At 46.4% G+C, this 19,600-nt stretch overlaps 1 protein-coding gene across 1 annotated transcript in view; it reads left to right on the top strand.

The window, feature by feature from the left end:
* LOC144511126 (aminopeptidase N-like) overlaps positions 1-19,600 on the top strand; it is a 109,012-nt gene that overhangs the window by 3,596 nt on the left and 85,816 nt on the right. The window contains exons 2-3 of the mRNA XM_078241104.1: positions 15,512-15,654; positions 18,695-18,831. Coding sequence (XP_078097230.1) covers positions 15,512-15,654; positions 18,695-18,831 — 280 coding nt within the window. The remainder of the gene's footprint in view (positions 1-15,511; positions 15,655-18,694; positions 18,832-19,600) is intronic.

The raw sequence follows: 19,600 nt of genomic DNA, 5'->3' as shown, positions 1-19,600 counted from the left end.
TGGCTTTCTATGTTCTATGTTCTAGAAACCTTTTGCCAAAGTTTTTCATTTTGTACTCAACAGACCAATCACAAGTTTGACCAATGTCAAGGGGAACAATTTAGATTGAATGAGAAAAGGCTTTCTCCATGACAACGGTGCTACCAATCGCTCCACTTGCCAACCAATCAGTACTCTCTTTTAAAGCAGTATAAATTGTTGTTCCTTTTACATTAGGTATTGTTGCAAAATGTCCTGATGAATACATAACAAAAAGCTTCAACAAAAGAGAGTAATGGTAGAGTGGGGAGTGTGCCGGGCCATGAGGTTAGAGGTTGTATACAATTCTGCGGCTGTTGATGGCCCACTGCGTCTTGTTCATATCCAGTTTCAAATTGCTGGCCCTGTTCCAAAGTTATCCAATTAGCATAATGGAGTTGCCTGGTATGGAGGGTCTTAGCTATGAGGAGAGATTGGGTAGACTGGGGTTGTTCTCCCTGGAAAGACGGAGAATGAGGGGAGATCTAATAGAGGTATACAAGATTATGAAGGGGATAGATAGGGTGAACAGTGGGAAGCTTTTTCCCAGGTCGGAGGTGACGATCACGAGGGGTCACGGGCTCAAGGTGAGAGGGGCGAGGTATAACTCAGATATCAGAGGGACGTTTTTTACACAGAGGGTGGTGGGGGCCTGGAATGCGCTGCCAAGTTGGGTGGTGGAGGCAGGCACGCTGACATCGTTTAAGACTTACCTGGATAGTCACATGAGCAGCCTGGGAATGGAGGGATACAAACGATTGGTCTAGTTGGACCAAGGAGCGGCACAGGCTTGGAGGGCCGAAGGGCCTGTTTCCTGTGCTGTACTGTTCTTTGTTCTTTGTTCTTTGGAGACTGGTCTGAATGTGCAGACGGGACTTTGTCTCCACATCCCTACCAATACTGTCATGGAAAGATGCATCTGTTGTACACCCAGTCTCGCAGCTATATCACAGAGTCATACAGTGCAGAAAAGGCCATTCGGCCCATTGAGGTCCATCAGAGAAAATCATAAACAATAGAAGCAGGAATAGGCCATTCTGCCCCTCAAGCCATTCGATTAAACAATTAGATCATGACTGATGTGTTTGTGTTTTGAATTCCACATTCCCATCTACCCCTGATAACCTTTGATTCGCATTCCTGACAAGAATCCATCTACCTTTACCTTAACAATATCAATGACTCTGCCTCTACCGCCTTCTGAGGCAAAATTCCAAAGTCGCCCAACCCTCAGAGAGAAAAAACTTCTCCACATCTCTGTCCTATAAGGTCAACCGTAGATCAGAACATTGAATACAGGAGTTGGAATGCCTTGTTGAAGTACAAGACATGGGTAAGGCCACATTTGGAATACTGTGTACACTTCTGATCACCCAATTATAGAAAGGATATTATTAAACTAGAAAGAGTGCAGAAAAGATCTACTAGGATGCTACCGGGAATTGATGGTTTGAGATATAAGGAGAGGCTGGATAGACTGGGACTTTTTTCTCTGGTGTGTAGAAGGCTGAGAGGTGATCTTATAGAGGTCTATAAAATAATGAGGGGCATTGATCAGCTAGATCGTCAATATCTTTTCCCAAAGGTAGGGGAGTCTAAAACTAGAGGGCATAGATTTAAGGTGAGAGGGGAGAGATATAAAAGTGTCCAGAGGGGCAATTTTTTCACACAGAGGGTGGTGAGTGTCTGGAACAAGCTGCCAGAGGTAGTAGTGGAGGCGGGTACAATTTTGTCTGAAAAAGCGTTTAGACAGTTACATGGGTAAGATGGGTATAGAGGGATATGGGCCAACTGTGGGCAATTAGGACTAGCTTAGTGGTTTAAAAAAAAGAGTGGCATGGATAAGTTGGGTCGAAGGGCCTGTTTCCGTGCTGTAAACCTCTATGACTCTAATGCTTCTATAATTGAGACAATTCATAAATCGAAGCATTCGATTCACTGGCCCACCTAAAAGCCAATGGATTTACAGCAGTCTTCCACCCAACGTTATCTCAATGGTTTAAGTATTTTACTTTCTCACAAAACACTCCAACTTCCTGCCTTTGAATCTATAAGCCCTAATTTTAAAACAGTGCCCCCTAACTGTAGATTCACCCACATGAGGAAACATCCACATTGTTAAAACCATTCATGCACAATGCTCAGTGTCGGGGTCGCGCGGGTCTCCGTGTCGGGGTCGCGCGGGTCTCCGTGTCGGGGTCGCGCGGGTCTCCGTGTCGGGGTCGCGCGGGTCTCCGTGTCGGGGTCGCGCGGGTCTCCGTGTCGGGGTCGCGCGGGTCTCCGTGTCGGGGTCGCGCGGGTCTCCGTGTCGGGGTCACGTGGGTCTCCGTGTCGGGGTCGCGCGGGTCTCCGTGTCGGGGTCGCGCGGGTCTCCGTGTCGGGGTCGCGCGGGTCTCCGTGTCGGAGTCACGTGGGTCTCCGTGTCGGGGTCACGTGGGGCTCAATGTCGGGGTCACGCAGGGTTCAGTGTTGGGGATTTTGCTGTATGTTGTACATATTAATGAGTTAAATGTGGGAGGCATGATTGGGAAATTTGCAGATGACAAAATCGGTATGTGGTTAGTAGTGAAGAGGACAGCTGTGGATCCAGAATGACAGCAATGGTTTGGTTGAGTGGGTGGAAGAGTAGCAAATGGAATTCTCTACAGAAAAGTGTGAGGTAACGCATTGGGCAGGGCAAACGAAGCAAGGGAATACTCAATAAACGGAAGGATATTGAGAGGGGTTGAGATAGTGAGAGACCTTGGAGTGAATGTCCACAGGTCCCTGAAGGTGGCAGGATAGATGGACAAGAAAGCGTATGGAATACCTTCTTTATTGGGCAAGGTATTGAATACAGAAGCAGGGATGTGAAGCTGGAACTGAATAAAACGCTGCCTGGGCCACAGCTGGAGTTTTGTGCACAGTTCTAGTCACCACGTTACAGGAAGGACATGATTGCTCTGGAGAGAGTGTAGAGATTTACAGGAATGTTACCAGGGCTGGAGAATTGCAGCTATGAGAAGAGATTGGAGAGGTTCGGGTTGTTTCCTTAGGACACAGGAGGCTAATGGGTGACCTAATTGGTACAAAATGATGAGGGGGCTGTACAGGATAGTCGGGAAAGACTTGTTTTCTCTTAGCTGAGGGGTCAGTTACTAGGGGCAGAGATTGAAGGGGATTGGTCGAAGGGGGTGGGGTGGGGGTGGGGGAGGGGGGGTGTGGGGGGGTGAGGTGGGAGGTGCGGGGGTGGGGTGGGGTGGGATGGGGTGGGGTGGGGGTGGGGTGGGGGTGGGTGGGAAGGGGGGGGTGGGGGGGGTGGGGAGGGGGGGTGTGGGGGGTAGGGGGTGGAGGGTGTGAGGGTGGGGAGGGGGGGTGAGGGTGGGGAGGGGGGGTGAGGGTGGGGAGGGGGGGTGAGGGTGGGGAGGGGGGGGTGAGGGTGGGGAGGGGGGGTGAGGGTGGGGAGGGATGGGGGTGGGGGGTTGAGGGTGGGGAGGGGTGGGGGGGGTGGGTGTGGGGAGGGGTGGGGGTGGTGGGGGGGTGGGGAGGGGTGGGGGGATGGGGGTGGGGTGGGGGTGGTGGGGGGGTGGGGGGGGGTGGGGGGGTGGGTGGTGGGGGGGTGGGTGGTGGGGGGGGGAGTGGTGGGGGGGGAGTGGTGTCTGCTGGTGTATAATGTGAACTGATTTTATAATCAGTTCACATTATAAGGAAAGGAACAGATGACACTGACCGATATTTTCCCGATTAATTGGGCCTTTCCCCACCTGAACTAAACTCCTCCCCCAGTTGCCCAGACCGGAAAGTTCTGCCCTCTGCTCAATGCCTTCAATCTGTGGCTGGACAATTGCTATCATTGCCACATCTCACCCTGACTCATTGGCACAAATAAACTCTCCTTACAGGTTTGGGAGCAGCTTCACGCAAAACAGTAAGCGCAATGAAAATCTCCAGTTATCCACCCGAAAAGGATTCTGACAATTACCATTGAGGCTACAAAGCTGAACAGAAAATACATGAGGGTAACATCTTCCATAAGCTGTGAATGAAATACTTTCAGCTATGAGAATTGGGAGAGAAAGTCCATTATATAACAAAACAAGATAAAAATACCAATTAAATCAATTAGATTTACAAGAATGCTACCGGGAGTTGATGGATTGAGTTATAAGGAGAGGCTGAATAGACTGGGACTTTTTTCTCTGGAGCGTAGGAGGCTGAGGGGTGATCTTATAGAGGTCTATAAAATAATGAGGGGCACAGATCAGCTAGATAGTCAATATCTTTTTCCAAAGGTAGGGGAGTCTAAAACTAGAGGGCATAGGTTTAAGGTGAGAGGGGAGAGATACAAAAGGGTTCAGAGGGGCAATTTTTTCACACAGAGGGTGGTGAGTGTCGGGAACAAGCTGCCAGAGGTAGTAGTAGAGGCGGGTCCAATTTTATCTTTTAAAAAGCATTTAGATAGTTACATGGGTACGATGGGTATAGAGGGATATGGGCCAACTGCGGGCAATTGGGATTAGTTTAGGGGTTTAAAAATAAAAGGGCGGCGTGGACAAGTTGGGCCGAAGGGCCTGTTTCCATGCTGTAAACCTCTTTCATAGAATCATAGAAACCCTACAGTGCAGAAGGAGGCCATTAGGCCCATCAAGTCTGCACCGACCACAATCCCACCCAGGCCCTACCCCCACATATTTACCCGCTAATCCCTCTAACCTACACATCCCAGGACTCTAAGGGGCAATTTTTAACCTGGCCAATCAACCTAACCCGCACATCTTTGGACTGTGGGAGGAAACCGGAGCACCCGGAGGAAACCCACACAGACACGAGGAGAATGTGCAAACTCCACACAGACAGTGACCCGGGCCGGGAATCGAACCCGGGACCCTGGAGCTGTGAAGCAGCAGTGCTAACCACTGTGCTACCACTTTGACTCTATGACTCTAAATGGATGTTTTTCTGGTTGGCGATCAGTGACTAGTGGTGTGCCTCAGGGATCAGTGTTGGGACCACAATTGTTTACGATTTAAATAGATGATTTGGAGTTGGGGACCAAGTGTAGTGTGTCAAAATTCACAGATGACACTAAAATGAATGGCAGAGCAAAGTGTGCAGAGGATGCTGAAAGTCTGCAAAGTCTTTTGGATAGTCTAAGTGAGTGGGCGAGGGTCTGGCAGATGGAGTACAATGGTGGTAAATGTGAGGTCATCCATTTTGGTAGGAATAACAGCAAAATGGACTATTATTTAAATGGAAAAAATTGCAGCCTGCTGCTGTGCAGAGGGACCTGGGTGTCCTTGTGCAGGAATCTCAAGGAGTTGGTTTGCAGGTGCAGCAGATAATTAAGAAGGTAAATGGAATTTTGTCCTTCATTGCAAGAGGGATGGAGTTTAAAAACAGCGAGATTATGTTGCAGCTGTATAAGGTGCTGGTGAGGCCACACCTGGAGTACTGTGTACAGTTTTGGTCTCCTTACTTGAGAAAGGATATACTGGCACTGGAGGGGGTGCAGAGGAGATTCACTAGGTTGATTCCGGAGTTGAGACGGTTGGCTTATGAGGAGAGACTGAGTAGACTGGGGCTACACTCATTGGAATTTAGAAGAATGAGGGGAGATCTTATAGAAACATATAAGATTATGAAGGGAATAGATAAGATAGAAGCAGGGAAGTTGTTTCCACTGGCAGGTGAAACTAGAACTAGGAGGCATAGTCTCAAAATAAGGGGGAGCAGATTTAGGACTGAGTTGAGGAGGAACTTCTTCACACAAAGGGTTGTGAATGTGTGGAATTCCCTGCCCAGTGAAGCAGTTGAGGCTACCTCATTGAATGTTTTTAAGGCAAGGATAAATCCATTTTTAAACAGTAAAGGAATTAAGGGTTATGGTGAGCAGGTGGGTAAGTGGAGCTGAGTCCACGAAAAGATCAGCCATGATCTTATTGAATGGCAGAGCACGCTTGAGGGGCCAGATGGCCTACTCCTGCTCCTAGAACAAAGAACAATGCAGCACAGGAACAGGCCCTTCGGCCCTCCAAGCCCGCGCCGCTCCCTGGTCCAAACTAGACCATTCTTTTGTATCCACCATTCCCACTCCATTCATGTGGCTATCTAGATAAGTCTTAAACGTTCCCAGTGTGTCCGCCTCCACCACCTTGCCCGGCAGCGCATTCCAGATCCCCACCACCCTCTGTGTAAAATACGTCCTTCTGATATCCGTGTCAAACCTCCCCCCCCTCACCTTGAACCTATGACCCCTCGTGAACGTCACCACCGACCTGGGAAAAAGCTTCCCACCGTTCACCCTATCTATGCCTTTCATAATTTTATACACCACGATTAGGTCACCCCTCATCCTCCGTCATTCCAGTGAGAACAACCCCAGTTTACCCAATCTCTCCTCATAACTAAGCCCTTCCATACCAGGCAACATCCTGGTAAACCTCCTCTGCACTCTCACTAAAGCCTCCACGTCCTTCTGGTAGTGTGGCGACCAGAACTGGGCGCAGTATTCCAAATGCGGGTGAACCAACGTTCTATACAACTGCAACATCAGACCCCAACTTTTATACTCTATGCCCCGTCCTATAAAGGCAATCATGCTTATTCACTACCTTCTCCACCTGTGACGTGACCTTCAAGGATCTGTGGACTTGTACACCCAAGTCCCTCTGCGTATCTACACCCTTTATGGTTCTGCCATTTATCGTATAGCTCCCCTTGACGTTAGCTCTGTCCATATCCACAGATCTCTAAAGGTTTCCACTCAAGTGGATAGAGCTGTGAAGAAGGCCTATAGTGTGTTAGCTTTTATTAACAGGGGGTTGGAGTTTAAGAGCCATGGGGTTATGCTGCAACTGTACAGGACCTTGGTGAGACCACATTTGGAATATTGTGTGCAGTTCTGGTCACCTCGCTATAAGAAGGACGTGGAAGCGCTGGAAAGAGTGCAGAGGAGATTTACCAGGATGCTGCCTGGTTTGGAGGGTAGGTCTTGTGAGGAAAGGTTGAGGGAGCTAGGGCTGTTCTCTCTGGAGCGGAGGAGGCTGAGGGGAGACTTAATAGAGGTTTATAAAATGATGAAGGGGATAGATAGAGTGAACGTTCAAAGACTATTTCCTCGGGTGGATGGAACTATTACAAGGGGGCATAACTATATGGTTCATGGTGGGAGATATAGGAAGGATATCAGAGGTAGGTTCTTGACGCAGAGAGTGGTTGGGGTGTGGAATGGACTGCCTGCAGTGATAGTGGAGTCAGACACTTTAGGAACATTTAAGCGGTTATTGGATAGGCACATGGAGCACACCAGGATGATAGGGAGTGGGATAGCTTGATCTTGGTTTCAGATAAAACTCGGCACAACATCGTGGGCTGAAGGGCATGTTCTGTGCTGTACTGTTCTATGTTCTATGTTCAAAATGCATCACTTCGCATTTATCTGGATTGAACTCCATCTGCCATTTCTTTGCCCAAATTTCCAGCCTATCTATATCCTTCTGTAGCCTCTGACAATGTTCCTCACTATCTGTAAGTCCAGCCATTTTCGTGTCGTCCGCAAACTTACTGATCACCCCAGTTACACCTTCTTCCAGATTGTTTATATAAATCACAAACAGCAGAGGTCCCAATACAGAACCCTGCGGAACACCACTAGTCACAGGCATCCAGCCGGAAAAAGACCCTTCCACTACCACCCTCTGTCTTCTGTGACCAAGCCAGTTCTACACCCATCTAGCCACCTCCCCCTTTACCCCATGAGATCTAACCTTTTGCACCAACCTACCATGAGGGACTTTGTCAAACTCTTTACTAAAGTCCATATAGACGACATCCACGGCCCTTCCCTCATCAACCATTCTAGTCACTTCTTCAAAAAACTCCACCAGGTTCGTGAGGCATGACCTCCCTCTCACAAAACCATGCTGACTATCGTCAATGAGTTTATTCCTTTCTAAATGCGCATACATCCTATCTCTAAGAATCCTCTCCAACAACTTCCCTACCACGGACGTCAAGCTCACCGGCCTATGATTTCCCGGGTTATCCTTCCTACCCTTCTTAAATAACGGGACCACATTAGCCATCCTCCAATCCTCTGGGACCTCACCTGTGTCCAGTGACGAGACAAAGATTTGCGTCAGAGGCCCAGCGATTTCATCTCTCGTCTTCCTGAGCAGCCTTGGATAGATTCCATCAGGCCCTGGGGATTTGTCAGTCTTTATATTCCCTAAAAAACCTAATACTTCCTCCCTTGTAATGGAGATTTTCTCTAACGGGTCAACACTCCCCTCCGAGACACTCCCAGTCAACACATCCCTCTCCTTTGTGAATACCGACACAAAGTATTCATTTAGGATCTCCCCTACTTCTTTGGGCTCCAAGCATAATTCCCCACTTTTGTCCCTGAGAGGTCCGATTTTTTCCCTGACAACCCTTTTGTTCCTAACGTATGAATAAAATGCCTTGGGATTCTCCTTAATCCTGTCTGCCAAGGACATTTCGTGACCCCTTTTTGCTCTTCTAATTCCTCGTTTGAGTTCTTTCCTACTTTCTTTGTATTCCTAGTTCTTATGTTCTTATATCTGTAACCCCAATGACATGCTTGGGCTTGCAAAATCTCACTAACTGTACTGGCTTGAGACAATTAACACCTCTTTAACCTGTACTTAACCCTTTCTCCACTCATAATTGTCTGCACTTGTAAAGACTTGATGACCTGTTAAGACTCGGATTCTAACCATAATCGTGCAAGAGGTGGGGCCACATTGGATTTGGTACTGGGAAATGAACCGGGCCAAGTGTTAGATTTGGTTGTGGGAGAGCACTTTGGAGATAGTGACCACAATTTATAAGAACATAAGAACATAAGAAATAGGAGCAGGAGTAGGCCATCTAGCCCCTTGAGCCTGCCCCGCCATTTAATAAGATCATGGCTGATCTGAAGTGGATCAGTTCCACTTACCCACCTGATCCCTATAACCCCTAATTCCCTTACCGATCAGGAATCCATCTATCCGTGATTTAACCATATTCAACGAGGTAGCCTCCACCACTTCAGTGGGCAGAGAATTCCAGAGATTCACCACCCTCTGAGAGAAGAAGTTCCTCCTCAACTCTGTCCTAAACTGACCCCCCTTTATTTTGAGGCTGTGCCCTCTAGTTCTAGTTTCCTTTCTAAGTGGAAAGAATCTCTCCACCTCTACCCTATCCAGCCCCTTCATTATCTTTATAGGTCTCTATAAGATCCCCCCTCAGCCTTCCAAATTCCAACGAATACAAACCCAATCTGCTCAGTCTCTCCTCATAATCAACACCCCTCATCTCTGGTATCAACCTGGTGAACCTTCTCTGCACTCCCTCCAAGGCCAATATATCCTTCCGCAAATAAGGGGACCAATACTGCACACAGTATTCCAGCTGCGGCCTCACCAATGCCCTGTACAGATGCAGCAAGACATCTCTGCTTTTATATTCTATCCCCCTTGCGATATAGGCCAACATCCCATTTGCCTTCTTGATCACCTGTTGCACCTGCAGACTGGGCTTTTGCGTCTCATGCACAAGGACCCCCAGGTCCCTCTGCACAGCAGCATGTTGTAATTTCTTTCCATTTAGATAATAATCCAAGTTGCTATTATTTCTTCCAAAGTGAATAACCTCGCATTTGTTAATGTTATACTCCATCTGCCAGATCCTCGCCCACTCACTCAGCCTGTCCAAATCTCTCTGCAGACCTTCTACGCCCTCCACACGATTCACTTTTCCACTTATCTTTGTGTCGTCTGCAAACTTTGTTACCCTACACTCAGTCCCCTCCTCCAGATCGTCTATATAAATGGTAAATAGTTGAGGCCCGAGTACCGATCCCTGCGGCACGCCACTAGTTACCATCCGCCAACCAGAAAAGCACCCATTTATTCCGACTCTCTGCTTCCTGTCGGATAGCCAATCCCCAATCCACGCTAACACCCTACCCCCAACTCCGTGTGACCCAATCTTCTTCTTCAACCTTTTGGGAGGCACCTTATCAAACGCCTTTTGGAAATCCAAAAACACCGCATCCACCGGTTCCCCTCTGTCAACCGCACTAGTCACGTCTTCATAAAAATCCAACAAGTTCGTCAAGCACGACTTTCCCCTCATGAATCCATGCTGCGTCTTCTTAATCAAACCATTCTTATCCAGATGGCCTGCTATTTCTTCTTTAATGATGGATTCCAGCATTTTCCCAACTACAGACGTTAAGCTAACCGGTCTGTAGTTACCCGCCTTTTGTCAATTTCTTTTTTAAACAGCGGCGTAACATTAGCTGTTTTCCAATCCGCCAGCACTACCCCAGAATCCAATGAATTTTGATAAATAACCACTAACGCATCCGCTATTACCTCTGACATTTCTTTCAGCACCCTGGGATGCATTCCATCTGGGCCCGGGGACTTGTCCACCTTCAGTCCCGTTAGTCTACCAAGCACTGCCTCCCTGGTAACATTAATTGTATTGAGTACCTCTCCTCCTGCCAACCCTCTATCGTTAATATTCGGTAAACTATTTGTGTCTTCCACCGTGAAGACTGACACAAAAAACTTATTTAAAGTTTCAGCCATTTCCTCATTTCCCACTATTAAATCCCCCCTCTCGTCCTCCAAGGGTCCAACATTCACTCTAGCCACTCTTCCTTTTTATATATTCGTAAAAGCTTTTACTGTCATTTTTTATATTTGGAGCTCGCCTAGCTTCATAACTTATCTTTCCTTTCTTTATCGCTTTCTTAATCGTTCTTTGTTGTTTCTTAACGTTTTCCCAATCTTCCGATTCTCCACTATTTTTGGCCACTCTGTACGCATCGGTCTTTAATTTAATACTCTCCTTAATTTCCTTCGTTATCCACGGCTGGTTATCCCTTTTCTTACAGTCCTTCTTTATCACCGGAATATATTGTTGCTGAGTACTGAAAAGGATCTCCTTAAAAATCCTCCACTGTCCCTCAGCTGTCCTACCTACCAGTCTGCTCTCCCAGTCCACCTTAGCCAATTCAGCCCTCATCCTATCGTACTTCCCTCTGTTCAAACAGAGGACTCTGGTATGGGACCCTACTTTCTCCTCTTCCATTTGTATCAGAAATTCGACCATGTTGTGATCACTTGACCCAAGAGGGTCCTTCACAAGAACATCCTTAATTCTACCTACCTCGTTAAACATTACCAGATCTAAGATAACTCGTTCCCTCATCGGTTCTGTAACATACTGTTCAAGGTAACTATCCCAACAGCATTCTAAGAACTCTTCCTCCATCCCACCCCTTCCAACTTGAGTCAGCCAATCAATATGCAGGTTGAAGTCCCCCATGATTATTGCCGTTCCGTTTTTGCACGCATCCATTATTTGCTTGTTTATAGCCCTCCCCACCTCAACATTATTATTTGGGGGCCTATAGACCACGCCTACTAGTGTCTTTCTCCCTCTTCTATTCCTTATCTCTACCCATAACGATTCCACGTTTTGTTCCTTAGAGCCTATGTCATCCCTCGCTACTACCCTGATATTATCTTTTACTAACAGAGCTACCCCACCACCTTTTCCTTCCTGTCTATTCTTCCTAAATGCCTGATACCCCTGGATATTCATCTCCCAGTCCTGGTCTCCGTGCAGCCACGTTTCAGTAATGGCCACTAGATCATACCCATTTGTGCTGATTTGCACCATCAACTCATTAACTTTGTTCCGAATGCTTCGTGCATTCAGGCAAAGTGTCTTTATTCCAGCTTTTATCTGGACCCGATTTGATGAAATGCTATCAACCTCTCCCTCGCCCTCTACTCCTTTAACTACTTGAATGCCCTCATTCGCTTGCACTCGCTCCCTCTCCTCTACTATTGATTTCGTAATTCCTCTTACCTCTGCACCCTCCCCCCCATAAATTAGTTTAAAGCCCTATCTACAGCCCTAGTGATACGATTCGCTAGGACTCTGGTCCCAGCACAGTTCAAACGGAGACCATCCCATCTATACAGGTCCCATCTGCCCAAATACTGGTGCCAATGCCCCATGAATTCGAACCCATTCCTCCCACACCAATCCTTGAGCCACGCATTTGTCTCCTTAATCCTATTAACCCTGCGCCAATTTACGCGTGGCTCAGGTAGTAACCCAGAGATTACCACCTTGTTGGTTCTGCTTTTTAATTTGTTCCCCAGCTCTTCGTACTCCCTCTGTAGATCCTTAATTCGGTGTCTTTTGTTATTGCAATGGAGAGGGATAGGGCCGTACGGCAGGGCAAGGTTTATAATTGGGGGAGAGGTAATTATGATGCGATTAGGCAAGAATTAGGGGGCATAAGATGGGAACAAAAACTGTCAGGGAAAGGCACTAATGAAAAGTGGAACTTTTTCAAAGAACAAATACTGTGTGTCCTTGATAGGTATGTCCCTGTCAGGCAGGGAGGAAATAGCCGAGTGAGGGAACTATGGTTCACAAAAGAGGTGGAATGTCTTGTAAAAAGGAAGAGGGAAGCTTATGTAGGAATGAGGAAATAAGGTTCAGATGGCTCGATTGAGGGTTACAAGTTAGCAAGGAATGAGCTGAAAACGGGAAAAAGGAGAGCTAGGAGGTGTCATGAGAAGTCCTTGGCGGGTCGGATCAAGGAAAACCCCAAGGCTTTTTACTCTTATGTGAGGAATAAAAGAATGACCAGGGTGAGGTTAGGGCCGGTCAAGGACAGTCGTGGGAACTTGTGTATGGAGTCAGTAGAGATAGGAGAGGTGATGAATGAATACTTTTCTTCAGTGTTCACCAGGGAGAGGGGCCATGTTTTTGAGGAAGAGAAGGTGTTACAGGCTAATAGGCTGGAGGAAGCAGATGTTCGGAGGGAGGGTGTACTATCAGTTTTGAATAAACTGAAAGTCGATAACTCCGGTGGGCCTGAGTTGATGGAAAAGGTCCTTAGGGATGGGATTTACGACCATTTAGAAAGATGCGGATTAATCCGGGATAGTCAGCATGGATTCGTGAAGGGCAAGTCGTGCCTCACAAATTTGATAGAATCTTTTGAGGAGATAACTAAGTGTGTTGATGAAGGTAGGGCAGTTGATGTCATATACATGGATTTTAGTAAGGCGTTCGATAAGGTCCCCCATGGTCGGCTTATGATGAAAGTAAGGAGGTGTGGGATAGAGGGAAAGTTGGCTGATTGGATAGGTAACTGGCTATCTGACCGAAGACAGAGGGTGGTGGTGGATGGAAAATTTTCGGACTGGAGGCAGGTTGCTAGCGGAGTGACACAGGGGTCAGTGCTTGGTCCTTTGCTAGTTGTGATTTTTATTAATGACTTGGAGGAGAGGGCTGAAGGGTGGATCAGTAAATTTGCTGATGACACCAAGATTGGTGGAGTAGTGGATGAGGTGGAGGGCTGTTGTAGACTGCAAAGAGACATAGATAGGATGCAAAGCTGGGCTGAAAAATGGCAGATGGAGTTTAACCCTGATAAATGTGAGGTGATTCATTTTGTTAGGACAAATTTAAATGGGGATTACAGGGTCAAAGGTAGGGTTCTGAAGACTGTGGAGGAACAGAGAGATCTTGGGGTCCATATCCACAGATCTCTGAAGGTTGCCACTCAAGTGGATAGAGCTGTGAAGAAGGCCTATAGTGTGTTAGCTTTTATTAACAGGGGGTTGGAGTTTAAGAGCCGTGGGGTTATAATGCAACTGTACAAGACCTTGGTGAGACCACATTTGGAATATTGTGTGCAGTTCTGGTCACCTCACTATAAGAAGGATGAAAGCGCTGGAAAGAGTGCAGAGGAGATTTACCAGGATGCTGCCTGGTTTGGAGGGTATGTCTTATGAGGAAAGGTTGAGGGAGCTAAGGCTGTTCTCTCTGGAGCGGAGGAGGTTGAGGGGAGATTTAATAGAGGTTTATAAAATGATGAAGGGGATAGATAGAGTGAACGTTCAAAGACTATTTCCTCGGGTGGATGGAGCTGTTACAAGGGGGCATAACTATAGGGTTCATGTTGGGAGATATAGGAAGGACATCAGAGGTAGGTTCTTTACGCAGAGAGTGGTTGGGGTGTGGAATGGACTGCCTGCAGTGATAGTGGAGTCAGACGCTTTAGGAACATTTAAGCGGTTATTGGATAGGCACATGGAGCACACCAGGATGATAGGGAGTGGGATAGCTTGATCTTGGTTTCAGATAAAGCTCGGCACAACATCGTGGGCCGAAGGGCCTGTTCTGTGCTGTACTGTTCTATGCTCTATGTTTGTGTCTATATATGCCATGTTTGTGAACACAACTCTTCACTCATCTGATGAAGGGGCAGCGCTCTGAAAGCTTGTGCTACTAAATAAACCTGTTGGACTTTAACCTGGTGTTGTGAGACTACTTACTGTGCCCACCCCAGTCCAATGCCGGCAACTCCACATCAGAAAGAGAAATAAGTAGAGGGAAAGAAAGATTTGATTGTGAGAGTGAGGAAGAAGAGATTGAAAGGATTTCCACACAAATCTGTAGTTTGGTGCATTTATGATGAGGCAGAATGTGCAATCCTATTGTCATAAAGCGATGGCAGCAGAAACACTGAATTTCAGACATAGGATCCGCAGCTTCCAGATTAACCACAAAACTGCGATGACTTGAATTTACGTTTGATTTGTGCAAAAATAATTGTCAGCCTCTCCATCCGTTCGACAGTATTTGGGGCCACTGTGGATTACAGAATACACAATCATTTATGTCATGTCTCTAATGTAACATAGAAACATAGAAAAACTACAGCACAAAACACAAGTTGTGCCGAACATATCCCTACCTTCTAGACCTACCTATAACCCTCCATCCTATTAAGCTCCATGTACTCATCCAGGAGTCTCTTAAAAGACCCTATTGAGTTCGCCTCCACCACCACTGACGGCAGTCGATTCCACTCGCCCACCACCCTGCGTGTGAAAAACTTACCCCTAACATCTCCCCTGTACCTACCCCCAGCACCTTAAACCTGTGTCCTCTTGTAGCAGCCATTTCCACCCTGGGAAAAAGCCTCTGAGAGTCCACCCGATCTATGCCTCTCAACATCTTATATACCTCTATTAGGTCTCCTCTCATCCTACGTCTCTCCAAGGAGAAAAGACCGAGCTCCCTCAGCCAATCCTCATAAGGCATGCCACTCAATCCAGGCAACATCCTTGTAAATCGCCTCTGCACCTTTTCAATCTTTTCCACATCCTTCCTGTAATGATGCGACCAGAACTGAGCACAGTACTCCAAGTGGGGTCTGACGAGGGTCTTATATAGCTGCATCATTATGCTCTGTCGGAGAGTCGGCGCAGAACTGATGGGTCGAGTGGCCTCTTTCTGCACTGTTGGAATTTTATGATTCTATGTCTGGTTTTTCAGCAAAAATAACAACATATTGGGAAGAAATTGACAAGTGAAATTGGAAGCTTGATGTGAAAGTGCATTATAGTGAGTTTCGAGATAGATACTGATGTCTGATCTGCTTCCTTTGCTGTTCCAGAACCATCGCAACAACGCAGCTGCAGCCCACAGACGCCAGAAAGGCGTTCCCGTGTTTTGATGAACCAGCGATGAAAGCAACATTCAACATAACTCTGTACCATAAACAGGAACACTCCGCAATCTCCAACATGCCGGCAATTAGTCAGTGTCACAAATTTCATTCACTCATTGCTGGTTTTTAATCAAATACCTTGAATAAAATTGACATGTGGTGATGATGAGTTGTTGTGAAGGATGGGTAGAGAGTGGGTGGATGAGGCATGGAGGTGGAGTGGGGGAAAGAGGGGAAAGGGCAGGTGTGGGGATAGGAGGGGGATGGGGCATTTCATGTCTGAATTTCCCCTGCACTGATTTGCTCCATCGCAATCTTAAATAGGGAGGAGGGTGAAGGGGACCACTCAGCATCAGTTTGATGCTGGAGAACTTTTCAGAAATGAATTCAGGAGAAAATGAGCAGAAACTGGAACAAACATGAAAGAAATGAGGCAGCACTGGAGTGTCAAGGACAAATCTTGTTGGATTAATTGGGTATTTGATGAGGTAACAGTTAATGTCTATGTGGACATTAAAAAATATTAAGTCCCACATTCTCCTTGTTGGGAAGTTGAAGCCTGGGAGATGAAAAGGCAATCTCAGCTGCCCTAATCTGGTGAACTAGTGCGGTGACAATAATCTCTCCCTCTGTCATCGAAACGAAGGAGATTGTCATCGACTTCAGGAAGCGTAAAGGAGAACATGCCCCTGTCTACATCAATGGGGACGAAGTAGAAAGGGTCGAGAGCTTCAGGTTTTTAGGTGTCCAGATCACCAACAACCTGTCCTGGTCCCCCCATGCCGATACCATAGTTAGGAAAGCCCACTAACGCCTTTACTTTCCCAGAAGACTACGGGAATTTGGCATGTCAGCTACGACTCTCACCAACTTTTACAGATGCACCATAGAAAGCATTCTTTCTGGTTGTATCACAGCTTGGTATGGCTCCTGCTCTGCCCAAGACTGCAAGGAACTACAAAAGGTCAGGAATGTAGCCCAATCCGTCATGCAAACCACCCTCCCATCCATTGACTCTGTCTACACTTCCCGCTGCCTTGGCAAAGCAGCCAGCATAATTAAGGACCCCACGCACCCCGGACATTCTCTCTTCCACCTTCAGGAAAAAGATACAAAAGTCTGAGGTCACGTACCAACCGACTCAAGAACAGCTTCTTCCCCGCTGCTACCAGACTTTTGCATGGACCTACCTCGAATTTAAGTTGATCTTTCTCTACACCCTAGCTATGACTGTAACACTACATTCTGCACTCTCTCCTTTCCTTCTCTATGAACGGTATGCTTTGTCTGTATAGTGCACAAGAAACAATACTTTTCACTGCATATTAATACATGTGACAATAATAAATCAAATCAGATCAGCATAGATACTGAACTGGCTGAAAAATAGAAAAGAGAAAGATTTTGGAAATTTCTCAGATTGGTGGAATATAGAAACATAGGAGCAGGAGGAGGCCACTCGGCCCATTCAATTGGATCGTTCACCTACCTCTACCTCATTTACCCACACTAACTGAAGATTCCTTGATGTCATTCGTTATCAGAAATCTATCAGTCTCTAATTTGAACAGTGATTGGGCTTCTGCAGCCCCCTGGGAGAGAGAGAGAATTCCAAAGATGGACCACCGTGTGAGTGAAGAAATTCCTCCTCATCTCAGTTCTCATCCTGGGATTATGTCCACTGGTTCTAAACCAATCAACCAGGAGAAACATTTCAGCCACACCCACCCTGCCACACCCTGCAAGAATTTTATAAGTTTCAATTAAATCACCTCTCATCTTTTGACCCTCCAGAGAATAGAGGGAGAATACTGCCTCTGAGGAGGGTATTAAATTTTGCTTTTGTCTTCACAGAATTTGCCAGACTTGCTGAATATTTCAAATTTGTGACTTCTGTTGGATTTTATTTTAGTGCCAGAATGCAATGAGGGTTAGGATTTGGAACGTACTACCTGATAGGGTGGAAGAAACAGATTCAAAGGGAACTTTCAGAAAGCACAGCAATAAATACTTAGAAACATTCAAATATTACAACAAGAGGAAGGCTATTCAGCCTTTCGAGCCTGTTCTGCCCTCTTCCTTGCTGACAGGAAACACAATCCCTCTTCTCAAAGGATCCTTCCACCCACCTATCAGCATCCGGTGTCCCCTGAGGTTTCAGCCATTCCACCATTGGCCGTGACCCATAACCCTGAACATGCGACCCTTACCTGGACTGGGGTGATTGTAAAAAGGTCGGGGCGGCCACTCTCTGAGATTTCTGTGGATCCGACTCCCCGTAATCCACCAATCACAATGTTCAAATCTCCATGCATTATTCACTGACTGTGGATTTAACTAAACACCGGCCTGGGGGCTGAAGGAGAGAAAGATTATAGAAAAATGGAGAAAGCAGAGGAGGAGTTGGATGAATTGGATCACTTTCTGAAGAGGCAGCATAGTCTCAGTGGGTTGAATGACCTGCTCAATGTTCCCAGTTCTACTAACATCATTTCATTCAGATACAAATGATGGTAAAAGTCAAATCAAACAAATTAAATGTGATTAAGTGATTTATAGGAAATGAAATATGCTTTTTATTGAAAAAAGCCATTTGAAAAATATGAGCAATTCTGATAAATTGGCTAGCACTCCAGGGGCAGTACAGTGGCTCAGTGGTTAGCACTGCTGCCTCACAGCGCCAGGGACCCGGGTTCAATTCCAGCCTTGGGGCACTGTCTGTGTGGAATCTGCACGTTCTCCCCGTGTCTGCGTGGGTTTCCTCCGGGTGCTCCGGTTTCCTCCCACAGTCCAAAGATGTGCGGGTTAGGTGGATGGGCCGCGGTAAAATTGTCCCCTAATGTCAGGGGGAAATAGTCGGGTAAATACGTGGGGTTACGGGGATAGGGCCTTGGTGGGATTGTTGTCTGTGCGGCTCAATGGGCTGAATGGCCGCCTTCTGTAGTGTAGGGATTCTATGAGTCTATTCTCCCTCAATCAATTTTATTGAGAATAAATATTCTTTCAAACTCAAACTTTCTCGCTACTTCAGGTATCAAACTAACAGTCGTCATATTTCAATGTAATTCATTACACATCAAGGACTTTTGACTTTTTCTTGATACAATGAAGTTATTTCTGTTTTTGTAGATAATCACACCATATTGCACAATGGTAGCGAGTGGATAGTTACCACCTTTGGTCAAACACCCAAGATGTCGACTTACCTCCTGGCTTTTATTGTTTCTGACTTTACTTTTCGGCATGCAGATGCAAACGGAACTTTGGTAAGTGACTCGAAATAAATTATTCTTATTTTAAATTTAAAATTTTAAAGATTTAAAATTTCCTTTGGTGCCTCTTGTGGTGGGAAGTTCTTGCCAGGGTTTTGCTGGGCTGATTACACGGAACTATCCAGCTGCAATCCTATAGCTGAGGACATAGAACATAGAACATAGAACAGTACAGCACAGAACAGGCCCTTCGGCCCACGATGTTGTGCCGAGCTTTATCTGAAACCAAGATCAAGCTATCCCACTCCCTATCATCCTGGTGTGCTCCATGTGCCTATCCAATAACCGCTTAAATGTTCCTAAAGTGTCTGACTCCACTATTACTGCAGGCAGTCCATTCCACACCCCAACCACTCTCTGCGTAAAGAACCTACTTCTGATATCCTTCCTATATCTCCCACCACGAACCCTATAGTTATGCCCCTTTGTAATAGCTCCATCCACCCGAGGAAATAGTCTTTGAACATTCACTCTATCTATCTCCTTCATCATTTTATAAGCCATGTTTCCATGTTTGAGTTGACTTGCCCAGTGAAATTCTGGACTCTACGTCATGTGGGTAAGACCAACACTCACCGCCTGGGAATCAAAGGTGGCATCTGACATGGTAACCAAAAATAAAAATGCTGTCATTCTCCAACCTGCTCTCTGCTAGGAATTTGAAAAATAGATATTTCACAATCATGTATTGCATGTTTTATGTTCAGTTAATCTCAAGAAGAGGTTCTGCATCTTGCTTGGTAAAAAATGAAATGTGTAATGA

Source organism: Mustelus asterias, chromosome 24 (assembly GCF_964213995.1).
Source record: "Mustelus asterias chromosome 24, sMusAst1.hap1.1, whole genome shotgun sequence".
In the NCBI taxonomy this organism is placed as follows: domain Eukaryota; kingdom Metazoa; phylum Chordata; class Chondrichthyes; order Carcharhiniformes; family Triakidae; genus Mustelus; species Mustelus asterias.
This window is presented reverse-complemented; position numbering and strand designations above follow the sequence as displayed.